At 40.8% G+C, this 22,423-nt stretch overlaps 1 protein-coding gene across 5 annotated transcripts in view; it reads left to right on the top strand.

The window, feature by feature from the left end:
• adgrl3.1 (adhesion G protein-coupled receptor L3.1) overlaps positions 1-22,423 on the top strand; it is a 135,033-nt gene that overhangs the window by 58,201 nt on the left and 54,409 nt on the right. For 4 of the 5 annotated variants that reach the window (XM_072383331.1, XM_072383330.1, XM_072383329.1 and 1 more), the window contains exon 1: positions 10,220-11,004. In XM_072383331.1, the coding sequence (XP_072239432.1) occupies positions 10,308-11,004 (697 nt within the window). In that variant the 5' untranslated portion in view covers positions 10,220-10,307. Of the gene's footprint in view, positions 1-760; positions 871-9,088; positions 9,104-10,215; positions 11,005-22,423 lie in introns of those variants that run through there. The other variant, XM_072383332.1, reaches the window with a different exon arrangement.

The raw sequence follows: 22,423 nt of genomic DNA, 5'->3' as shown, positions 1-22,423 counted from the left end.
TTCAGTTTGCTACCTCATTTTATTGATTCTTTTTAAATATCAATGTTTACTTTATATTTTCAGCAGCTGACAAGTAAAAAAGGAGAAAAAAAATCACATTTTGACACCTTTTTTTGTCTGTTCGATCAAACTGCTGTTTTCCACATGTTTTTGCTTTCTTTCTTTCTATCAGTCAGTCAATCCACACAAGTTGAAAAATAGTCTACTAAGCTCTCTGTTCTTCAAAGACTAACAAATAGAACATGAGAAACAATAGACAAATGTATGATGAGTAGTGTTGGCACCATTTTGCCCACTCAAACATTAAATGAGCTATAGGTAGAAATGAACTGTTTCGTTCATCCTGTTTGTTTGTGCTTTAATCGTTAGGCTTAAGTTTAAACAGGTTTAATTATCCAGATCATACTTTATGGGTTGTATAGCTTCTTCATTTAGAAAAATGAAAAATTGCTTGTCCTTGTGTAATCACAGTTCTCCTCAAACCCCGACTAATTACACATCTCTCCAGGATTGTTCCCCTATTTGAAAGCATTACAAGGCCTCTACGGATATAAAAAGTTATCACACAATGTCACGATCCGTGCACTGTGTTGTAGAGTGCTTCAGTTCTAACTGAAAATGATGCACTCTGATACAACAGTCCAGCAATAAATCCTGCCTTCATGATGGTTTGTGATGCTCAGTCCTCTTTGTTTCAGCAGCAGGGTCATTTTGGGAAATGGATGGAGATTTAACTCTTCACTTGTCTTCTTTTTGTTAGATGCAACAACCGTACCCAGTGTGCAGTGGTGGCTGGCCCTGATGTCTTTCCTGATCCATGCCCAGGCACATACAAATACCTGGAAGTCCAGTACGAGTGCGTTCCTTACAGTAAGTACGGCTATTTTTTTCCATAATTCAAGTTTATTTTGTCTGTAATGTCACCACCTATCACCAGTAACTGAAATCAGTCACATATTAGGAATATGAATTAAATGTGTTTGAAATCAGTTTTTACAGAATTTGACTTTAAATATTAAGGAACCATTTGCTTTATCTTAGAAAAGACATACAGTCTTAACAACAACAACATGCTCACGGTAATTTGATGCCAGAGTAAGTCTACAGAGGGAAGTCATAAGGACTTTAGTGGCTGGGAAAGTTTGAGGGAGGAAGGATGAGAAAGACAAATGGGAGATGGCGGTGTGACCTTTGACCTTGTGGTAACGACAAGGAGGCTGTATTCACTGCAGTTAAACATGCATAAGACGTGTCCACAATATATCCCAGCAACTTTTTTTTTGAACCAGCACAATTTGCCCCGAAATCTAGGTCACAGCTCACTGCATAATGAATGCAAAAGGGATCAGCATGGATATTTAGCAGCTTAAAGAGACCTTTTTGTCCTTGATGTTTATTTTACATCACATTCCAGCTACGAGGGTTTATCTAAAGGCAGAGGTAAAATGCAGGGGTTTTTTTCTTAAAGAGAAAGCGAAATCTCATGATTCCTCTGTTCATGTGCTGCCGCTGTCTGGTTACTATTCCATACTATTGTCTAACACCTGCTGAGGTGTGAACATTTACATATGTACAATATCAATCTAAAGTTTGGACACAAACTATTTACACAAAATAAATGGGTGATCTGCAGTACTGTGCAAAAGCCTTGAAACATTCATCTGTTTTTGCCTGGAAAACAGGAAATAAGGATGGCCATTTGTATCGAAGCATGTCACAACATTGGTTCATCCCTTAAGTTAGGTGGTGCTATTTTGTGCTTGAATGATTCATAGGTCAGTGTTGAGTAGCTTAACAAAACCTAAAAAACAACAAGGACTGGATTGAAAGGGAGTTAAAAAGTTAAAAAGCAGCCAATGTCTCAGAAAGCCTGAATGAGTATTGCTCAAGGCCACTTTAAAGGTTTATAAGAAAGTCGGACTCTTTGAGAGCAAAGTATTAAAAAAAGAGGGTGACTCTGGACTTTTGTATGAAAACAGATATCAAAGGGAAGTCCATTATTTCTTCGAAAAACAAAGAAAAGGTGACATGAGAAAAAATGACGATAAACATGTTACCAAAATATGCGTCCTGCATTTATCGGTGCAATCAAAGAGCCACTACACTGAGTCTGACTGTGGCAGTTTGAAAAAAAGGAAATGCCACATTGAGTGAGAATGAAAGTTAGAAAAAAGGAAATAAAAAAACCCCCAAAACAAACAGTGTTCTCTTTTGGCACTCTAAAGACCGGGATCACGACATCCAGGGCAAACCACTAAAAGTGACAGCATAATACTCTACGACTGGAGTGGAGCCTGAGTCTTTACTGACAGCCCTGTGACTTGTTACAAATGTGTGTTTGATTGCTGGTCAGTAACACACACACTTGTACATGTTGTGGAAGCATTTGCCAAGAAAAGACAGAATTAGGCCTATCTCTGGTTTAACTTGAACATGTGTCCACACTTCTTCACACGGAATATTTTACACAGCACCTCTCTGTTTCCGTGTTTCATTTGATTTTAACATGGCTTTGGTGGAACAGCTGAAATTGAAAAAAAAAGGGAAAAAAAAGGCAATGATATACATTCAGTGTACAAATTTCTATTTATTCATTTATCTGTTGTCACATTATCAGACTTAAGTGATTCAAAGTCAAGTGTTAGTATGACTCGTATCTGATTTTTTTTCAGTGGTTTAAAGACCTCCAAACATCAATTCTGATTTTCAAATTAAATTTTTTGTCACTTCAGCATGTGGTCCTAGATTTAATATATGCAATATGTGGCTATGCAACGAGACTGAGGATTCTTATGTTGAATCTGATATGGCTTCATGCCTAAATGCTTTGCTGAGCGTTTTGGCACGACTAAAGAACAGCCAGCTACAGTTGTTGTTTTGATTGTTGACTGTCGAGTTTTATCCTTATTAAATTAGAATTGAATGATGTGGCTTGAAATGTAAATGTGACGTTTTGATAGTTGAAAAAGCACTCTTGGCCAAACAAGCTTTTGAGACATAAGAAGGGAAACTGTCTTCAGCTGTTTTTATATAGATCAGATAAACAGATAAAGAGCTCTGGCTCAGAATATTTTTAAGAAATGTGTGCATCACATATGAGCCAACTGATTAAGAATATTTTTTACTTTATTTTGGGGGGAAAAAGTTCTCAAGTTCTGCGGAAACTATAGACAGTTTGTCAGTCTTCAGCCTTGGCACCATTGTACTTGCAGACGGCCAAGGTGATCTCCCACACTGAAGCATTCAATTATGTCAGGCTAAACGGCTCTTGCCTGGCGTCTAGTATGACCAGAAGATTAAATAATAGGACTATCAGAGCCCTCTCTGGAGCAGATGGAAACACAACCTGATACCTGCTTAATGCCCCACCAGGCGCACACACACACTCCCACTGCACGCATATGCAGGCATCAAGAAAAGAGTGTGTACTGGTGTACTGTATCCTCTCAGAGATTTGTCGGCATGCTCTGTCTTTATTTTCACTGTAATTGCGGGCGTTCTTGAAAGTACAACGCAGCTTATTTAATGGATTCGTCCCTTTAAAGAGGAGTGGCTTAAGATCAAAGGGAGGCGAGTGGCATGCTGATCTGATAAACAATTGGTCAGTGAGAGTAACGTATCTTCACACAGAAATAGACAGCATCTGATACAAAGTCGTTAAGGAGCTCAGTTAACAGAGGGAGGGACATAGTCAAAAAGATGAAGCAAGGCTATAGAAAGGGACTGTGAAGGAGAGAGAGGGCTTTTGATAGTACATTACCATCTTCAGACTGCTGTCTGAAGTGCTCAGGCCGGATCAGGTAGCACCGTGATACACAACCTGTCTCCTGTGGGTGTGTTTAGAGAAGTGCTTCACGAGAACATTTTGTATAAAGATTAATCAACACTCCCCACTTTTGTCAGCGGATATGAACCTTTACATGGCACAACTCTTAACATAGCCATCATTTCTCATTTTCCAAGTTAGTGCTTACACGGTATCAGATTTTCTCCATACGAGTGGCCAAAACCCTTCACGATAACGATATTATTGTGATTGTAATAGATATCAACTTGTTACCCGCTTTTTCTTTTTGTAATTGAATTGCGCTCAAACAGGAGGTGTCGAACAGTAGTACACATAGAAAAAAAACTCTGTTTGCAATCAATAATGTTTTGATTTATCAGTTGTGATCAACTTCATGATCATTAGGGAATTATCAACGCAATATCGATATTGTTTTATTATTGGTATATCGCAATGCTCTGACTTGAAATATTTCTGAAACCAAAGCTGTAATAATGTGTGCATGTTGCAGCACGCTTACATTCAGGCTGGTGATGCAGCCTCCAGTGATCACACGGCACTGTTGACACAGCAGATCAATGCTGTCAACAGAATTGGTTTGAGAGATGTATTTTGTAAGACATTAGTTGGTGAGATATCTCCAAAATGTTGCCATGAATCAAGATGATTCAATAAACAAGGCTTGTTTTCTCAAATATCTGACAGCGTACTCAAACTCTGAAATGGATACAAGCACCAACTTTAATACATCATTGTTACATTTGAAGGCGATGTTTGACTTTAGTACACTCAAAATGACTGTAACATCAAGAGATGATCATAACTCATGTCTCCCTCGACATTAAGTACACTAGCGTAAGCGCTGTTTGTTGAGTGTAAATACCTGACACCCCCACCCGTCCACCATTACCACCACCACAACACCAACCACCACCTTCTACCAATTATCGAGGGCATGTGTTGCTAATCACAAACTGAAAGCATGGGAAGAATATGAGCTGAGCACCAGAGAGACACAACTTCATGATGCAGATGTACTTTTCCGAAGAACTGCTATTCAAGTGGAAGTGGTACGCTCCCCATGACACAGACATTGTAAACAATTCTCAAAGTGGGTTGTAAAACAGGTAATTAAATTATGTACTGTTCAGTTTTCAGGGAAATTTTGCTCCTCCATCTCCCCCCCTCCTTTATTCCCTCAGAATTTTTTGGCTTGCGCTAGCTTTGCTGCTCCTCATCTCTCGTCGTTGCAAGGCGTTTTTTTTATTTTTTGGCTGTTTTCCAAAGCTACAATCAAGTGCTGTCTCTTTCTCTCTGTGGTATGAGTGCATGGCGGTCGTGTGCCAAACTAGCCAGCTAGCTTTTGCAGTAATTAGCCACCTGTGTATACAGTCTCATTGCACTGCAGGCATACTATAAATATCCATACATCCATTAACACACTGCCTTACAAAGTGCTTCACCAAGGCACCTCTTATACATGGAAAGATTTAATTTGAGCAAGGAGGATCTACGCTGCAGAAAAAAGAGGAAGTTTGTGTCGTCCCATTCATGTTCATCAATTAAGAACAGGCCTATGCGTATCCATTTCCTCATCTTCATTCAGTATACTCTGGCTCTCCCAATTGCTGTTATGAAGCAATTAGCAATTATTAATCAGAAAAGCCAGTGATATGTTATGCAATACCCATGCAGTCTATTTTAGACAATAGAACTTGGCTCGGTAGGAAAGCTAATTAAAAGATAAAATCACCTTCTCGTCTGTCCAATTAAAGACTTCTGTCAGATTGGACCCTTGGAATAACTTCATCATGATCACACAAGGGGAGCTGTGTGTGCGCGTCCGGGCCAGTTGTCGTGGAAACTCGCCGCAAGGATTCCTTGCTTGTGTGTGCCATGTCTGGTGTATGATAAGTTTGTGTGGGCACATATGCAGGCGATTTTTGTGTTTCCCAGAGGGAGAGAGCTGGGGAAGAGAAGATGGGAAAGGGAACAAGGAGGCAGAAGGAGAGACAGCGGAGCGACAGCTGAAGCAGAGATAGAGGGAAAGAGGTTAGACGAGGCCAGCAGACGCGGAACAGAGAGAACGAATTAACTGATAAAAGACACAGCCTGAGAGGTGGACGGGGTTTGGCTTGGGGGAAGTTGTGAAAATACAGAGGAGGTAATGGAGAGAATGAACAAGGAGAAAAAGCACAGGATGAAATAATGAAACGGAATGGCAGGTGAGGGTACGGGGACAAGGGGAAAGAACAGAATAATGGAGAAAGAAAGCAGAAAACGCCTCTGTCCAGAAATGACCTTGGGCTTTAGCCGGCTGTGCTGATTGGAGATCAGTGATAATCGCTGGTGAGGCTGCTGTCTCCACTCGTAGTCTGCAGAAACGTGCACGAGAACGTGCCCGCGCATCTACACCCTTTACACACACTCATGAGCACGCACTGTCTTCTCCTCCTAGACGAACACCTCCTTAATAAACCATACATTTTCAATAAAAATGCTAATTATCTTTACACTGCAGCACAGCTGGGTTAACACTCCTTCTGTATGCGTGTGTGTAGTGTAAGAGAACTAAAAAGAGAGCAGAACATAGCAGAAAGCATCCAAGGTACAGTGTTAGAGTTGTTACAGTGAAGTTGAGAAGATTCAACAGCAGATTCTAATGAATAAGTTGATGATTTTAATGAATGTGAAACCAGAGAGGCAACACATCCTTATTATCCTGCTAGTGTTTCTGATATTCATTCAAAGCCGTGCTAGGAGATAATGAGCAAATCTTTTTCCCCTGCAGATACATAAGTCCCAGTACAGTCCAGGTGATTTTGCAAATGATCTGTCAAAGATACTGGATGGAAAAAAAAAACATGCTGCTTCTTGTGCAGACTTCAGTTCTGAATAACATTAAGAGGGAGACTGACAGAAGATGCTTTATTGTTGACGTTCTCTGGAGAATAAGGACATTTTATTCTTCTTTCAGCTACACTCGCTGGCTAAATTAACAATGTTGGAGAAGACTTCTCATCTCTCAAATCATCTTGCATGCTTGAGCTACCCTTGACAAAACCTTGAGTTTTCAACAGAAGTTCTACTGACTCATATTCTCCTCGTCAAATCCTTCGCACGGAAAAATGAACATCTGTGATCTATGAGAAACCTTGATTTCTTACCCTTCTCCTGGAGATTAAAAAAAAAAACACCTGAAACTCCATTAATCTAGTGAAACACTGAGCAGCAGTACAAATTGAATGACATTTGTTTGACATTTTCTGTGCCATTTGGTTTACTTGTTGCCTCCACACTTTCATTTGAAATCTATTAGTTGCTGGCAACCTTGAACTCTACATGTTTTTGCTCTGTGTCTGAGATATAGGAGCATCAGGTAATGTAAAGGCCTTGTTGTTTTGGTGTCATCAATCCCTGTCCACCCCACCGCAATTTGTCTCTTTGTATTGTGTGTGTGTGCATGTTGTGTACGTACGTTTGTGCTTAGTCCACTGTTATCTGTCGCTCCATCGCACACACCCCTCTGCATAGACAGCCTATCTGCTTTCTTTCCCAGCTTTCCTCACAGGGGAACTGCTTCCTTGTGGTGAACCATTTTGTATCTTAACTTTTGATGGCACACACAAAACGCTTGTGCACACGCGCAGGTACACACTTGTTTTAGGTTCTGAGTTGGACACGATCTCCTTCCAGAGATTGCTTATTTATCGGGAGTTGTGCTAAGCTGCACCAGTTACCATGCATTTTTCATGAGCCGAGGATTTAATGGTTGCTTGTGTGTGGGTGTGTGTGTGTGCACATCTCAGCGTGTGTTTCTGTTCGTCACATGTGTTGTGTTTGTCTTGTGGCTGGTGATGCGTTTTGGCTTTAATGTGCTGAAGAATTTATATGCGTAGTTTGCAACATGTAGAGCACATGTGCTATATATAAACATGTGCCATGCAGAAGTTCTATGAAATGTTTTTCCTTTGAGGACTTTGCCCTGCTGTCATCTCCTCTCCTCCTTTCTTCTCACATCTCATGGGACTAGTTCCATACAGCAGGTCTCTAACGGTCTTGAAAGACAGAAGGGCAGTGCCTGCAGGATAAGGTTTCTGCCACGTTCACATTCCACTCAGACCTCCAGGGACCAAGCAGGAATGAAATTCATATGTTTAAGAGATTTCTAGCAAGTGTGTACATTTCAATGCAGGATGTTTTGAAGCTGTAAGGGTAGCATTTTATGTATAAAAATCTAGGATTCCATTTGACCAGTGTGCAAAAAAAGGTTATACACTTGCTTGAGATGGTTGGATTTGCCTGTTTAGAAGACCTGGTGCGCATTAGGGGAAATGGAAAAAACCTTTGCAAAACGCTTCTGACCTGGCAAAGATTGCTGTAAATCACAAGCTTTTTCAAGTCTGAGCTGGTAAACACGTCACTGACCGACGTCTTCCCTGATATAATAACCCAGATATTCCCAGAAGAAGAGGTCTCTAGATTTTTCTTTTATGAATCCCCTGCAGCTGTTTTTTTTTCCTCCTCAAGGTTAGTTACTGGTTAAGACAACACATTTTTTCGACTAAATCACAACCACTAGCAAGGTAGCTTATACCGCCATCCTGGAGTTGATGCACTGATGCTAACCAGTGGATTCAGCTCACCACTATGTCCACATACAGATGCTTGTACACTCACACCCAGTCACACACATTATACGGCACATGCAAAGCATTAGCTCACCCACTGTGTATCAGAAAGCATTTAAATGTCGCCATTTTGACTGGTCCACTGAAATGCAATCCCATTGAACAAATCAGTTTAATTTTTTTTTGGTTTCATTGCTCTGTCGCTATTAGCATACATTAAAGAGCTTATTATCTCAGGTAATTTTGCTTTGCTGTATTTTGTTCTGCACCAGGGGTTAGACCACCAGGGACACCATGAGCATGTGTGTGTTTGTGCACGTTGTGTTTGATCTCAGTATCCCTCTTTTTTTGTGTCTGTCTGACATGTGCGTCTCTGCTCCCACGTATGTGCGTGCGCAACATATGTGAGATGCAATACTGTCAGAAAGCCTTCCCGTTTCACTACAGTCTCCTCAGACGTTTATGTAATGTTATTACCAATCACACATGGAGAGCATCCTGGCACTCTCACAAGGTTAGGATGAAATATGAGGACGATTATGGAGATCCGAGATTGTATTATCATGATTTCCTTATTATTGCATCATTAATCTATTTTTGTCTCTTGTCTCTTTCTCTCCTTTGTTCTCTCTTTTTCTTCTTCAAATCTTTTTGCTCATGGCTCATGCAGAAGTAGAACAAAAAGGTAAGTCTTTGACTCAAACCCTCACTCATGCAAACATGCTACAAATCGGGGATTGGGCGTCACTTTCTGATGGCAGTGCTTGAAACATTTTGTGCTTTGTGGCAGCTTGACATCCCCTTCAAAGTCACTGCTGCTATATTAAGACAGCTTGCATATAGAGGCAATTTAGAAACTCTGGTTCTCATTAGACACACTCTTGGGCCATATTATTCCACGGCATTGTGTAGAATGTCACTTAACAAACTCTCCATGGGTTGAGTACATTTCTATAATGAGCCAGTGAACAGAAAATTACACTGACATTTAATATTTCAATACTTCCTTATGATATTAAGGTAATGCCAGATCTTTGAAAGCAAATGAATGTTCAATCAATATTCCCAAGCGTTTTATGTAAAAATCTGGAATTGTATCATTGATTTGAATGGGAAAACCACAACGCACATCTGGCTTGTCTTTGTGTATCTACTGTGCGGATGCGACAGCATTCCAGTTAAGTTACAAAGGTTCCCATGATTGGTTGCAGTGGCTCCCCAGAATTTACTACATTTCCCACATCCCTCATAAAACATGACCTCAGTATTCCATGGCAGGAATACTGAGCCTGAAGTGGGAAATGATTATGGTAACAACTGCAAAAACAGCAGAGGATAAAAGATGTGCTTGGCTCTACAGTTGGAGGTTACTGACAGAAATGGAAAGGGAGAGAAACGAAGAAAGAGCTGTGAAACTAATGAGGAACTGAGGAGGGAGGGAGGGAGATATGGGAATAGAGGGAAAGGGTGGAAGTAGAACAAAATGTGCCATTTTCTCTTCATCTCTTAACTGTGAGAGCAGGGTATTATCTGTTGAACAGAAGGCATGCTGTTGCTGTGCTTAAGAATGACAGTGACTATACAACATCCAAATCACAACACAGTAAGCCTATCATGTCATCATCGTTCATTGGTGGTTAAGGTTAAGTTAGAACACTGTTATTCTATTCATGAACATTTATAAAAAGAAGCAAACCCACAGCAGGCACTGTCAGAAACTCTGCAGAGAATAGCTGACATCTCACATCAGTGGAGTAAAGCGTATCTAATGTGAAAATGTTGTCATTTGTTTTGCAGTATTTCTGTGCCCTGGGATTCTGCGGGGAGTGTACCAAAGTGAGCATCTCTTTGAGTCAGACCACCAGTCCGGTGCATGGTGCAAAGACCCAATGCAAGCCTCCGATAAGATCTACTACATGCCCTGGACGCCATACCGCACCGACACACTGACAGAGTATTCGTCGAAGGAGGACTTCATCGCAGGCCGCCCCACCACCACCTACAAACTGCCGCACCGTGTGGATGGGACTGGTTTTGTTGTCTACGACGGTGCGCTCTTCTTCAACAAAGAGCGCACCCGTAACATTGTAAAGTTTGATCTGCGCACACGCATCAAAAGCGGTGAGGCGATTATTGCCAACGCCAACTACCACGACACCTCGCCATACCGCTGGGGGGGCAAGTCGGACATTGACCTCGCCGTGGATGAGAACGGACTATGGGTGATCTATGCAACGGAGCAGAACAACGGGCGCATCGTGGTGAGCCAGCTCAACCCTTACACCCTGCGCATTGAGGGCTCCTGGGACACCAGCTACGACAAGCGCTCTGCGTCCAATGCCTTCATGATCTGCGGAGTCCTGTATGTCGTCAAGACCGTCTATGAAGACGACGACAACGAAGGGACTGGGAACAAGATCGACTACATGTACAACACTGACAAGAGCAAGGAGATGACGGTTAACATACCATTCCCCAATTCCTACCAGTACATTGCAGCAGTGGATTACAACCCCAGAGACAACCTGCTGTACGTTTGGAATAACTACCACGTGGTGAAATACTCGCTGGACTTTGGCAACAACGGTAAGTCCAGCCCAACAGCTCCTCCTCTATGCTTTGCAGTTCAGTGGATTATAAAGTTAGTGTGAAAAATTGACTGGTTTGAGAACTGTCTTTTTTTTAAATCTTCACATAGGATTTTTCTTTTAATATTTATCTTCATGACAGAAACTAATCTCCCTGTGACGAATAATTCTGGCAAATAACTTGAAAAGGTAGAAAAAGAAGCATACCATCTACGCTGTCATGCTTGTCAATCAGGACTGTTCTCAAACAAACAAATAGTAATGATGATTAAAAAAAGAGCTCACCACACTTTTACAGCTGATCCGTGATACGAATGAAAATGTAGAGGTCAGCAGAGTTGCTGTTTGTTGAAATCAGACAGACATCTAAAGACTATCTGGATCTCTACCTTTAAGGGAAAAAAACTATCCCTAACTGTGTTAATGCTGAGCCTCACGTCCTCCTGCTTTTAAGTGCACCACTTGCCAGCTTTCTCTTTAGTTTCCACGGCTGCTAAACAAATCACAGTGCAATCTTAGTCAATGTAGCCAAGAGTATCTTGAGGTGTTTTATCCGCATGTGATGAAAGTCTGAAGATTGCTTCAACCCGTTTGACACACATTTTGTGTTTTACTTTTGGCCCGTTTACTATGAATGAACTCACATATCGGTGCTAAAGCACAACACACGCACACAATATACTGTGATGTGTTATTTTCACATCAACAATAGATCTAATGACTACGCGCAGTGGAACCACAAAGACTTATCAGTGGACAAAGATTTTAAGCATGTATCCGCTTATTGTTTCAGTTTGGTTCGCTCACACTACTCTCATGACAAATTGGCAAGCCTTAGCTATTAGGCAAAGTTTTTCTTTTTAGCAAAAAAGCTTCGATAAACCAGCTGGACGCAAGTGTAGCTTCAAACTCCTTTGAGCACTGCAGATGTAATGCATCTCTGTGGCTAGTTTACGTCAGATGTCTGACAGATGGAAGTCAAACCTCTGAGTGATTAAATACTCGGGGAGGTAAGAAGGATGCAGAAAATTTCAGGTGCTGGGACCATTTACAACAGGATGGTTATATATACCCAGAAACCTACAGTGCTGAAAGGCTCGTAAATCAATTTTGTAGGTTGGCTCATTTGAATTAACAAATGATGTGGGTTTTCACCAGCACTACTGGGTCCATTTGAAGGAGCCGGGAATACTCTCGAACCTAGTGTAACTCACTTTCAACTCTGGCGTGATGTGTTAGTCCAAGCTCACCTCCTTCTTTCCTTTGGATGAAAGGGCTTTGGCCCCTGGAGCCTGAAGGGCTATTTGCCCAGTGTAATTGCCTTTCAGCACCTTTCTATGGAGTGGTCAAGGCAGTCTGGCTGCGTGTCTTATTAAATGATGTCTGAATTAACGCATGCTCTTACATGCAGTTAGGAGACGCAGTACAAGAAATTACAGAGGGAGACAGCAATAAATTTAGTTTCTACCGACCAGTGTGTGTATGTGTGTGTGTGTGTGTGTGCACGTGTGTGTGTAAAGGATTGCCAGGCTGTAAAAGTGTACTTAGGTGTTTGTTTACACATGCATGATGATGGATTTGCGCACTGGCTAATGTACTTTGCAGAATGAGTTTTTGTTTCTCAATTCATGAATGTTTATTTATTATGAGGGTGTGATCACTCTCCTCGTGGAGCTGTGGGTGTCTCAAGAGGCTCTAAAGAGGGGATCAATGGGGATTCAATGTGGAGAATGACCTCCAGTGCATAGCAAGAGGCCAGACTGCTGGCCAGTGGGGGATAAATACATACAATCAATGATATACTGCTGTCTTGTGCTCATCTTTGCTCCACTTCCTCACTCAATGAAGACAAGGAATAAATTAGCTACCTGAGCTACATGATTCTCTCCTTCTTTGAAAAAAATGAGGCAACTGATTGATTTATTGACGTTTTCTTTTGTTACATGTTGACACATTTTTTTGTCGTCCTTAATGTTTAGTGTCACTGTAAAGGCTGTGGGCAAAATTTCTTTCCTTCCCTTTCTGCGGTCCTTTCAGGAAACAGACCAAGGAAAGGGGCCATTCGGAGGGTTTCCACTCATTACTGATGTAGCTTAATGCGCACCCTGTTTTTGTTTCGGCTCATGTGGACTTCTTAAGATATGAAATGAGACAGGAAATGGGCCATGGTCTAAGAGAGGGACGAGGTTGGCCACTGAGGAACGAAAGTAATTGGGGTACAACACAGAGGGCACCAATTACTTAGTTGTGTCTATCCAACTGGATAACAAAGGCAGATGGTTTTAAAGAGTTCACTCTGAGGCGCTCGAATTGTTTGATTTTAGAACACAGGAACAGGAGCACAGTTACTTTGGCGCACTCAAATGTGCGCTCGCCATTTGTGAAAAGAGTCCAAAAAAACCTGTATTAAAGTAAGAGTAATGTTACTTGAGAGAAATTTAGCATGCAGTTGGTGCAACTGGGGTTTTAGTCACTGCCGATACAGATTTTTGTACAATTCTTACATTGATATATTGCTCAGTGTTCTAATTGGGGTCAGTGTTTAACTTTCCGAGGATGTATTTCTCAAACTAATTAGCACCTATGCAACTGTCTGTGAGGAAACTGCTTGACTTCACAACAGTATCTTTTCTGCTCCAATGTGCTGCAGACACTTCTGAGAGTCCTTTAAACAGTGGAGCCGCAGTAATGATGGCATTTCTAAAGTACCCAAAGCCTCTTTTTCTGCTTTAAGTTCTGTTACAATCCCCCTCAACTAAAAATCAAGATTTTGACTTTGCCAACATGTTCATCTGATGTTTTTTTTGTTTTTTTCTATCTGTTACAAGAAATACCATGAGCAAAATAAGACATCAGTGCCATGGCTTAGGATTTCTACTTTCAATCAGCAGAGCACCACCAGCAGTCTGTATTTTCTACAGAAGATACTGTAAGATAGTGTTATAAGATACATAAGAAACTTTTCTCTGGCAAGATAGTGGAGAAAAGGGTAAGAAATATAAGTCTGAGTAGGGCTCTGGACACTGATCAAGCTGCAAGAGTCACCAGCCTACTTGGCCAGAAGCTAGTTGACAATGTATTGTACAAATTGGTAAAAATTCCATACATTGCCATACTGATACTTAAGCTACTTTGAATAACTGAGCTTCTTCTTCTTCTCTGGTTCATTTATTTATAGCTGAATTAGTTTTAAAAGTGCTAGGAAGCAGGGCAGACATTGTCATTAGCTGTTGGGCGGAGACATGGGCGGAGTCAGATTGGCATAGTCATAGGACTCCAATCAATGAATGAGGAAAAAGGTGTCGAGTCATGACTCAAGCATTTTAAAGCCGTTTAAAAGATGTCTCATGGCTACAATCTTTACAATTTAGAGAAGTGCAGTTGGGTGTTTTGGGGATTAATAACTGCTGGAGTGGGACTTAAAAAAAGAGCAAATAGCAGACAACACGTATGCCAAAACCAGTCTGTGTTAGGCCAATGTTGAGACCAAACAACTTAGGCAATTTTAAGCCACATAAAGTATAATTGGCCCACTTAGCAGTAAAATAAAGTCAGATAGCACACAGGTGTAAACAAAAAACTCCAGAGTGGGTGTAATTACTTTCACATTCTCACAATTAGCTCTTCTGATGGACCAGAATCCACCTGCTGATTGCGCAACAGTGAGGGAAACACACTCTCTGCTTGGTGCATTTTCTCAGATACCAGTTAATCACAGAATGCTAGTGGAATGCTAACCATCACCTCCATGATGATGCCCCCCTTTAATTTGTTGTTCAGTGTTTTCATACAGTTCACAGTCCAGTCGCGCTCACACTTGCTGACAGCCTACCCTGCCAGTGAACTCCCACATTAAAAGCACGCACCGTATCTGTCAGCCGAGTGTCCTCAGCAGAAGCTCTGCCCTCCAGCAGCCGCCGACTCACCACCAAGCTTCTTCTCTCGTTGATTCGACCAGTCTCACTCAATTTGTCTTTCCTTCTCCTGACTTTAATGTGAGTTTTGTTTTTTCACCCTGTTATGGTTTTCACTTGAAATGTGCTCAAGTGCAAAAATTTAAATCGATATATTTAAGGAAAAGTTTTCAAAAGTGCTACCCTTTGCTTATGTGCAAAAAGGGCTTGCCATCAAAAGTGGTGAGTTTGACTGGGGAACAGTATCTCACAATGCCTTGAACAGACGCTGTGCTCGAGTGGTGGGTTGCTCCATGCAAGATAACATTGTACTCTGCAGGGAAATTCGAATTTTCCTTTTGTTTAGTTTAGAAAGACGTGTATCTCTCAAGGTATTAAGTATTAAAAGAAAGAAGTGACCCTGGTTTTGAAAAATGTGTCTGGCCAATCTTTCTCCATATACTGTAGACCACAGGAAGTTAGTGTGAAGCATAAGAAATTAGCTATAACTGGAAAGGAAAAAAATGAAGCAGGTTTAGTTAACCTTGGGCTAACAGATAGCATTAAGGCTTACTCTCATGTATTATATCTCGTTCCAAATGCCGCGTGCAGCAGGAAATGATCTTTTTGAAATGTGTCTGCTCCCTCCTTTGGTACTTGACAAGAAAGGGAACTGCCTCTCTACATCTGCTGTTTCCCCCGTCTGTTTGTGTTTTATTTTTTGACTGTTAAATCTCTATTCTTTCTCCCGATGTTTCTCACACAAAAACAGTGTCATACAATAGCAGGAATCTCAAAATTTCCTCTTTCCTTCTCATACATCTCTCGTTTTCACTCAGCGTTTTTTTTCCCTGTTTTAGTCTCCGTCATGCTTATCTCCCGCCTAATCTGCCCTCCTTCTCCGCATCGAGTTCTTTCCCACATCACACAGGGCTATTTCATCGAGTGCCCTTAGATGTATATATTATAAAGGCCTAGTGCATGAATTTAAAGTCAGAGTCAAAGTCGCTTGTCTCTGCATCACCCCTTTCTTCCACCGCATGGTCCCAGAACGCTCACTCATTCTCCGCTGTTTATGGAGCCGTTTCATCACGTCTTCTTACATGCATATTATAGAGGCCTGCCCAACGCAAGCAGCATGGCTCCGATGAAACATCTGAATAATTTATCTCCTCCAGTCTGCCTTGCCACACTTTAGAAAGTTTTCCAACAAAGTCTCAAAATTATTCATGTTATCTGCATCTTCAGGGATGGGAGGGGCAAACAGGGTTAAAACTGAGAGCATACCAACTTGTATGTGCTTACTTTCCCATCCTTGGCTTTACTCTCTTCTCTTTAGCTACCCTACTTCAACCTATTTTTGGTTGTTTCCTTTTGGTGGCAGCTCCAAAACGACACAGTCGTGTATTTACTATATTTTATGTTGTCCCAGTGTTGTCTCTTTGTCCTTTAAAGTGACACCTTGCATATTCTACAGAGCAGAAATTGAATTCGGTATGAAAAGAAAGCATTTACGAAAGTTTCCTGAGCAATAATAATACACTTCATTTATATGGCCCTTTTCAAAACAGTTATAGTCAAGTATATATGAAATATAAAAAAGCCAAAGACCAATTATACAGAGTATAAAGAAATGTAGGAAAGACATTGACATTGAAGGTTATGTTTTGATAGGGCAGAACAATTCTATTTAAAAAATAGTATGGATGATAGAAATTCAGCATAACTTTTTAGTGTTTAGACATAATTTCATCATTTATATTCGTGTCCAGAGTCTGACTGTTATCGAGCAACTCCTTTTAACGTCCACTTTTTTGTTTCCAAACCTTTTTCATGTCAAGCACTATTGGATTGTAAGCATCATCTCTACCTAAATGTAACCAACTAAGACAAGTTAAAACCTGATGCAAAATTATTTTAATACTTTCGCACACACACACACACACACATATATATATATAACTATATATATATATATACTTTATCCAGTTTCTAAGGCAAAAAAAACATCTGCTGCCTGCCACGGTTGTGTAGAAACCTTTGTGTGCAACTCATTTCCCATTTTTCTCAGCTCACTTTTCGTACAGCGCTGTGCTAATCTGCTCAAGTCTGTCAGTTTTGCTTTTAACAACAGCATGTACGAGGGGAAAAAGAAAAGATATTCTGATATCCAGCAGGAAGATTAAAAGCTTTTTTGAACATTTTTTTTTAAATTCTGAATGCATTGTTCAGACTCATACAGAGAAATTATTCTGTGTTGTAACCAAAAAAAAAAAAGCAAAACCCATCTAAATGCCTTTAAAGCTGAACGCTTACTGCAGCTTCATGTTAAAAGTGTCAAAAATGACTTCATCAATCTTCATCAGAAAGTAGCCAAACACTGGAATTACAAGTCATTTGCTAAAAGTTACAGATGAATAGAAATGACCTTTGCTTGGCACAGAAATGTAAAGGTTGACCTTTGGACTCTTTATGGCCAAAATCACAGAGTCCCATTTCCTGAGGAAGTCAAGCACAGAGTAACTATTGTCTTGATCACCCCCGCCACCTGTTTTTTTTTACCCCCCTTTTCCTCTGTTCTCCTCTGCACCGTTTACTCCTCTCCTCTCCTTCACTCTTTTCCTTGGCAATAGATTGCAATCAAGCAGCAGCAGAGCAGGAAATGTTGAAAACAAGCTAAAGTGGAGAGAATAGCAACAGTTAATGGGTGAAGTGGTGACCCTCTTTCACTAGATTGCTGATAAGAATAACCCTCAGCACATTTCTGGCTTGTCGACACAAATTTGTATATGTGTGTGTGTCGGTGTGCTTTCGTTCCGTGTCAAAATGAAGGCGTGATTACTCAGTATTTGTTCTGACAGTTTAAAAAGGGGAAATCTTTGAATTCAGAATCCTTTCCACTGCTTTGAAACTTGTTAGCCCATTAAACGGCCTCCTGGGGGCCTGTAGGCCTTCGTTGCCCATAGGTGTGGCGATGAAAACATTCTTGCTCCACTCTGTGAATTAATAGGCAGCCTATTTGTTCTTAAATCCTGAACTATTTTTTTTATCAGTGGCATTGATTCTGAGTTTCAGTGTGCATAGCAATGTGGCCACTCAACTTGTACCATGATAATACAATAACTGATGACTGATTGAATGGCATAGATAAAATTGGAGGTTATGTTTTCCTTGACTTTGGTACTGCTTTTAATTTAATTGGCCATGAATTCTTTTTTGGGGAAAAATCCCTACTTTCCAACATCGTGGCTCCAGTATAATAAAGGCTGTGGAACGGATGAAGGATTATTTGATTCATAGATTGCAGTAATTTGTGTACTTTAATTGAAGTTTTTCAGTAAAAAGGTTTGACTATGACCCGACCGACGGATTGACGGTATAGAAAATGGATGAATGGAAGGTTTGACTATGGGATACCCCAGGGTAGCTGCACGAGTCCTCAACTTTTGTTAACATCTGTTAGCTAGGATGATGTATGCTTATGATTCCACATTGTACAATCCTCAAGGAGTTCAAAAGAGTTAAATGATGCTGGGCAAAATTAACAAGAATGTGTATCTAACTGGGTTACATGGGATTGGCTCCCATGCTCTTGCCATGTAGATAGAAAAACAATTGAAATCGTGAAGATTGACGTTATCAGGCAGTGGATTTTCTTTCCCAAAGGTCCCTCAAAAAGACAAACAGTACATTTGTCTCATCATGAGTTCTCCATGATGGTTTAAGTCAAGTGCAACCAAAAAAAAAACATTGAGAAAAGACTTTTGTGTAATTTACTAGTTGTTTTTCTTTTGTAGCATTTGTACCTTGGCCAAGACTCAAAACTTGCACTTGAAGATTCCCTATGCCACAGGTATATTACAGGTAATTTATGATTATATTGCGGTTCCTGTATCCAGAACCGTTGCTATGCCGATACTGCAGTTCTGTTACAGTTGCCCAGTTGACTGAAATTTTATCATCTTGGGTTTGTTAGTGGGTGGCAAGATGTGAGGGTAGGCTGGGTTTGTTTGAACAACAGTAAACAGTAACTTCACTGAATAGAAAAATACAGTCCTGCTAGTTCGGGACTATTCCTTAAAGAGTGTGTATTTTCATTTCGAAATACTTCATAGAAATTACTCAAAAGTCAGAGAAAATATCATCATTTCCACCTATTTCCACCATTCGTGGTCATATGGTCCCACAGATTTCACGCTGTTCTGTTTCTTTATCTTTCCAGCGGTTGGTGTGATGAGAATTGGTACTTTTATTTTCTCTATGAAAAGAAGAGCGTAATGTTTTCTCTTGTGCTATTTTATGTTCAAAATGGCTAGCAAACAGGCTTCCTAATTAGATTAAATTGGTCCATTAATATCCAGAAATTTGTAGTACTTTTCACGGTGTCTGGAAGAAACGATAGGATGAGAATAATAACAGCTGCAATGGCCTCCGAGATACTTCAATATTTGGACAGCAAATATTCTGATGCAGGGGAATACGGGTGAGGTGGAGAGTGACAATGTCCGTTGTTTGGACGATGGGGATACTTCATCCTCACTGGAGAGTGACCTCTGAGTCCAACTCAGAGAAAAAGAGGCTTCCATTATCATTATAGACTGATCCAGACATTCTGTTCATCGTTCAAGTTTTGGTGTTATTTTGTTATGTCAAAGATTTCAAAACTTAATAGATATTCATATCTCAGTTGAGATATCTTCATGTGTGAACACCAGGAAGAATACTGGGTAGTCTTTTCCTCCTGCTGCAGAGAATGTACAGCAGACGGACACCTGCACAGTCTGAGCTGCTACCTGTTTATTGGGGGTCTGATTGGATGGTATTTTGGCCTATGAATATGTGAAAACTAGTCAATCAGAAACAAAATAAAGAGGGTAATAACAACTGATACAATTTAATGGTCTGAAAACATTCAGGGCTGGTGGATAGCTTTATAGCAAAATAAATGTAAAAGGCAGCTATCGAGTCGTTAAGGCTTGAATCAGACTCTGCCCACGATACAGCAGCCTTCTACACCGATAAACGCTGCCATACGACACAAAATTAACACACTGTGTCTTTAATGCCTTAGTCTACACCCTCACTCTCTCTTATTTGTCTTCTCCAACTGCATCCATCACCTGCGCCTCCACTTGCCCCCTCTCTGCCTGTCTCCCTTTTTCCCAAATAGATTACGACACAGTCATGTCAGCAGAGACTGAACTCTGCTTCAGAAAGTTTGCCGCACCTGTTCTTTGCCTGCAGTGTGTCCTTATCAACTGGATAGCCCCAGCCAGAACCCTCTGTGTGCATTTGGCCTCTGCACCACTCCTCCTCTGCCAAACTGCAGATGCCAAATTAAGCAGGCCATGCCAGGACAATAGAGTGTAAAGGGAAGCCCGCAGCCTTGCAGGAAGCAAAAACAATGATGAGAGCAGCTAGCACAGCGTGCCACCGAAGCTGTATTGTCTCTTTAGATTTAACTGTTGAAATATAGAAATTATGCAGGTGGAAGAATATTTTGTAGGACATGGTAATAAAGTGGCGAGAAAAATTATGAATAGCCATCTGGTAACTTGCTAAAGGCAAGAAGTCTAATAGGATTTTCTTGGATGCCCTCTATGTATTCATACCCGCTATTTTCCCTGAATTTCACGTAAATATATCAGGTCTATGAAAGCACAGGCCACAATCCAGGCTTTAAAGAAATATGCTGATGGTTCACTTATGTAATGCAGAAAAAAAAACAATACAGAAAAATGAAAAGGGCTTTATCCTCTTAGCTTATTGCTTTGAACATGGGAACTTTCCCTGATTAAGAAAGAAGCATGTAATTGGTAAAGTTGCTGGAGGTGCCGCCAACTTCAGCAGAGGGATGATGTGATTGTGCAACCAGGAGGCAAGCCAACAGGGCCGTCTATATGAGAAACATTAGCTGTGGAACAGGGTGGTGCCTGGCAGCCATTTTGAAGGAGGCTCTATTAGTCGGAGTTGTTTTTTTATCTTAAAGCATCACTGCTTTGAAGAGCTTTATTCTGTCTTATCAGCATTTTGTGTGTGTGCTACTATCCAGCCTAGAAAGCTTTATGACCTCCAGTCAGATTATCCTTTTTTCTGTTGCCCCTCTGGATCAAACTACTCTCTGCTGTTCAAGCTGGCTTGTATATATATATATATATATATGTGTAGATGCAAGGAAGTAACTTATGTGCAAGCTATAATCGTCGCGCATTTTAAGTAGAATAGACACTTGATCCCACTTCCGAGAAACTTCTGTCTTAGTTCAAATCCCTCTTCTCTTTGCTCCTGTTTCTTCCCTCGCTGTCTGTCTGTTTTTCTGACAGCGTCGCAACACTTGCCAGGGGAAGTTCGTTTTTCCCTCTCCTCTCTCCTGCCTGCCTTCTTCTACCTTTTGTGTTGTGGATTTATGATCCCTCTGTTTGCCAAGCTAGAAGTCAACAAGAGCGTTCGGGGCAGGAGTGCAGAAGCAGAACTAGGCAGCCTCACCAAAACAGAGAAACACTGCCACACACAGTCACATACGCATATAGACACACACATTTACAGGCTGTCAGTCTGCATGTTAGATGTGTTGGCATCCCAGGATGATTGAAAGCATCTATGTGGCCCCTCCAGTGTGGTGACAGATGCCATCTTCAGGAACAGCTTAATGCAGGCCTGCTATTGTTCACATTCCCCAGGGCTCACTACAGGTCAGGAAATAGAATAGAATAGAATAGAATAGAAATGCAACGTTTGGATTTTTACTTTTCCAGATTTCTATGCACTTAGAGCCCTTTTTATTTATGTGAACTTAAAAGCTGATCCTGGATGTTTGTTCTTGCCTTAAGAAACAGCTGCTGGCAACATTACCTCACCACAGGGTCTCAATATCAGCAGCTGATTTGCTGCTTTCCGCGGTATCACACAGGCTACCTCATTGGATGGTGAATTATTCCGTTGTTTGCCGTCTTTACTGTATAATTATGAGATGATAAGATTGCATGTTTTATTGTTTCACAAACATATTATTAGCAGGATTTTTTTTTTGGGAGAAAAAAATGATTAAAACCTTGAAATGAGAGGCTGCAGATTCCTTTGTGAAGTAAGTCAAACATTAAGCCTATTACCGGTCCTTCATAGACCTTTAATTTTGCCATACTCTGATATATAATTGATACAATTTGCTGTCTCAAGCTCAATGCCTAGCCTTAAACAATAGAGTTAATGCTGCTGTTGGATCTCACAGGGCAGGCAGCCAGCACAGCAGCAATGCAGTGTGTCTGTAAAATAAGTCAAATTTCTTACATTTCTGCAGTGCAGTGAAAGTTTTTCAGGCAGTGGATGTATTAATGGATCTTTCTTCTAAAACGTATATGTATGAATATGTCACCCACAAACATGTGCAGAGCATAGGTACAGTGGAATGTCTCTTGTATTGCCTTTTTTTTTTTTGGCTTCCTCTGTCTTCATCGGTTCTCGCAAGGAGCGCGATGTTTAGGTTAGCTGAGGCTGTCGAAGCACGTTTACCTGAAGGCTTTCCAA

Source organism: Leuresthes tenuis, unplaced genomic scaffold (genome assembly GCF_036924035.1).
Source record: "Leuresthes tenuis unplaced genomic scaffold, fLeuTen1.0.hap1 SCAF_4, whole genome shotgun sequence".
NCBI classification, from domain to species: domain Eukaryota; kingdom Metazoa; phylum Chordata; class Actinopteri; order Atheriniformes; family Atherinopsidae; genus Leuresthes; species Leuresthes tenuis.
This window is presented reverse-complemented; position numbering and strand designations above follow the sequence as displayed.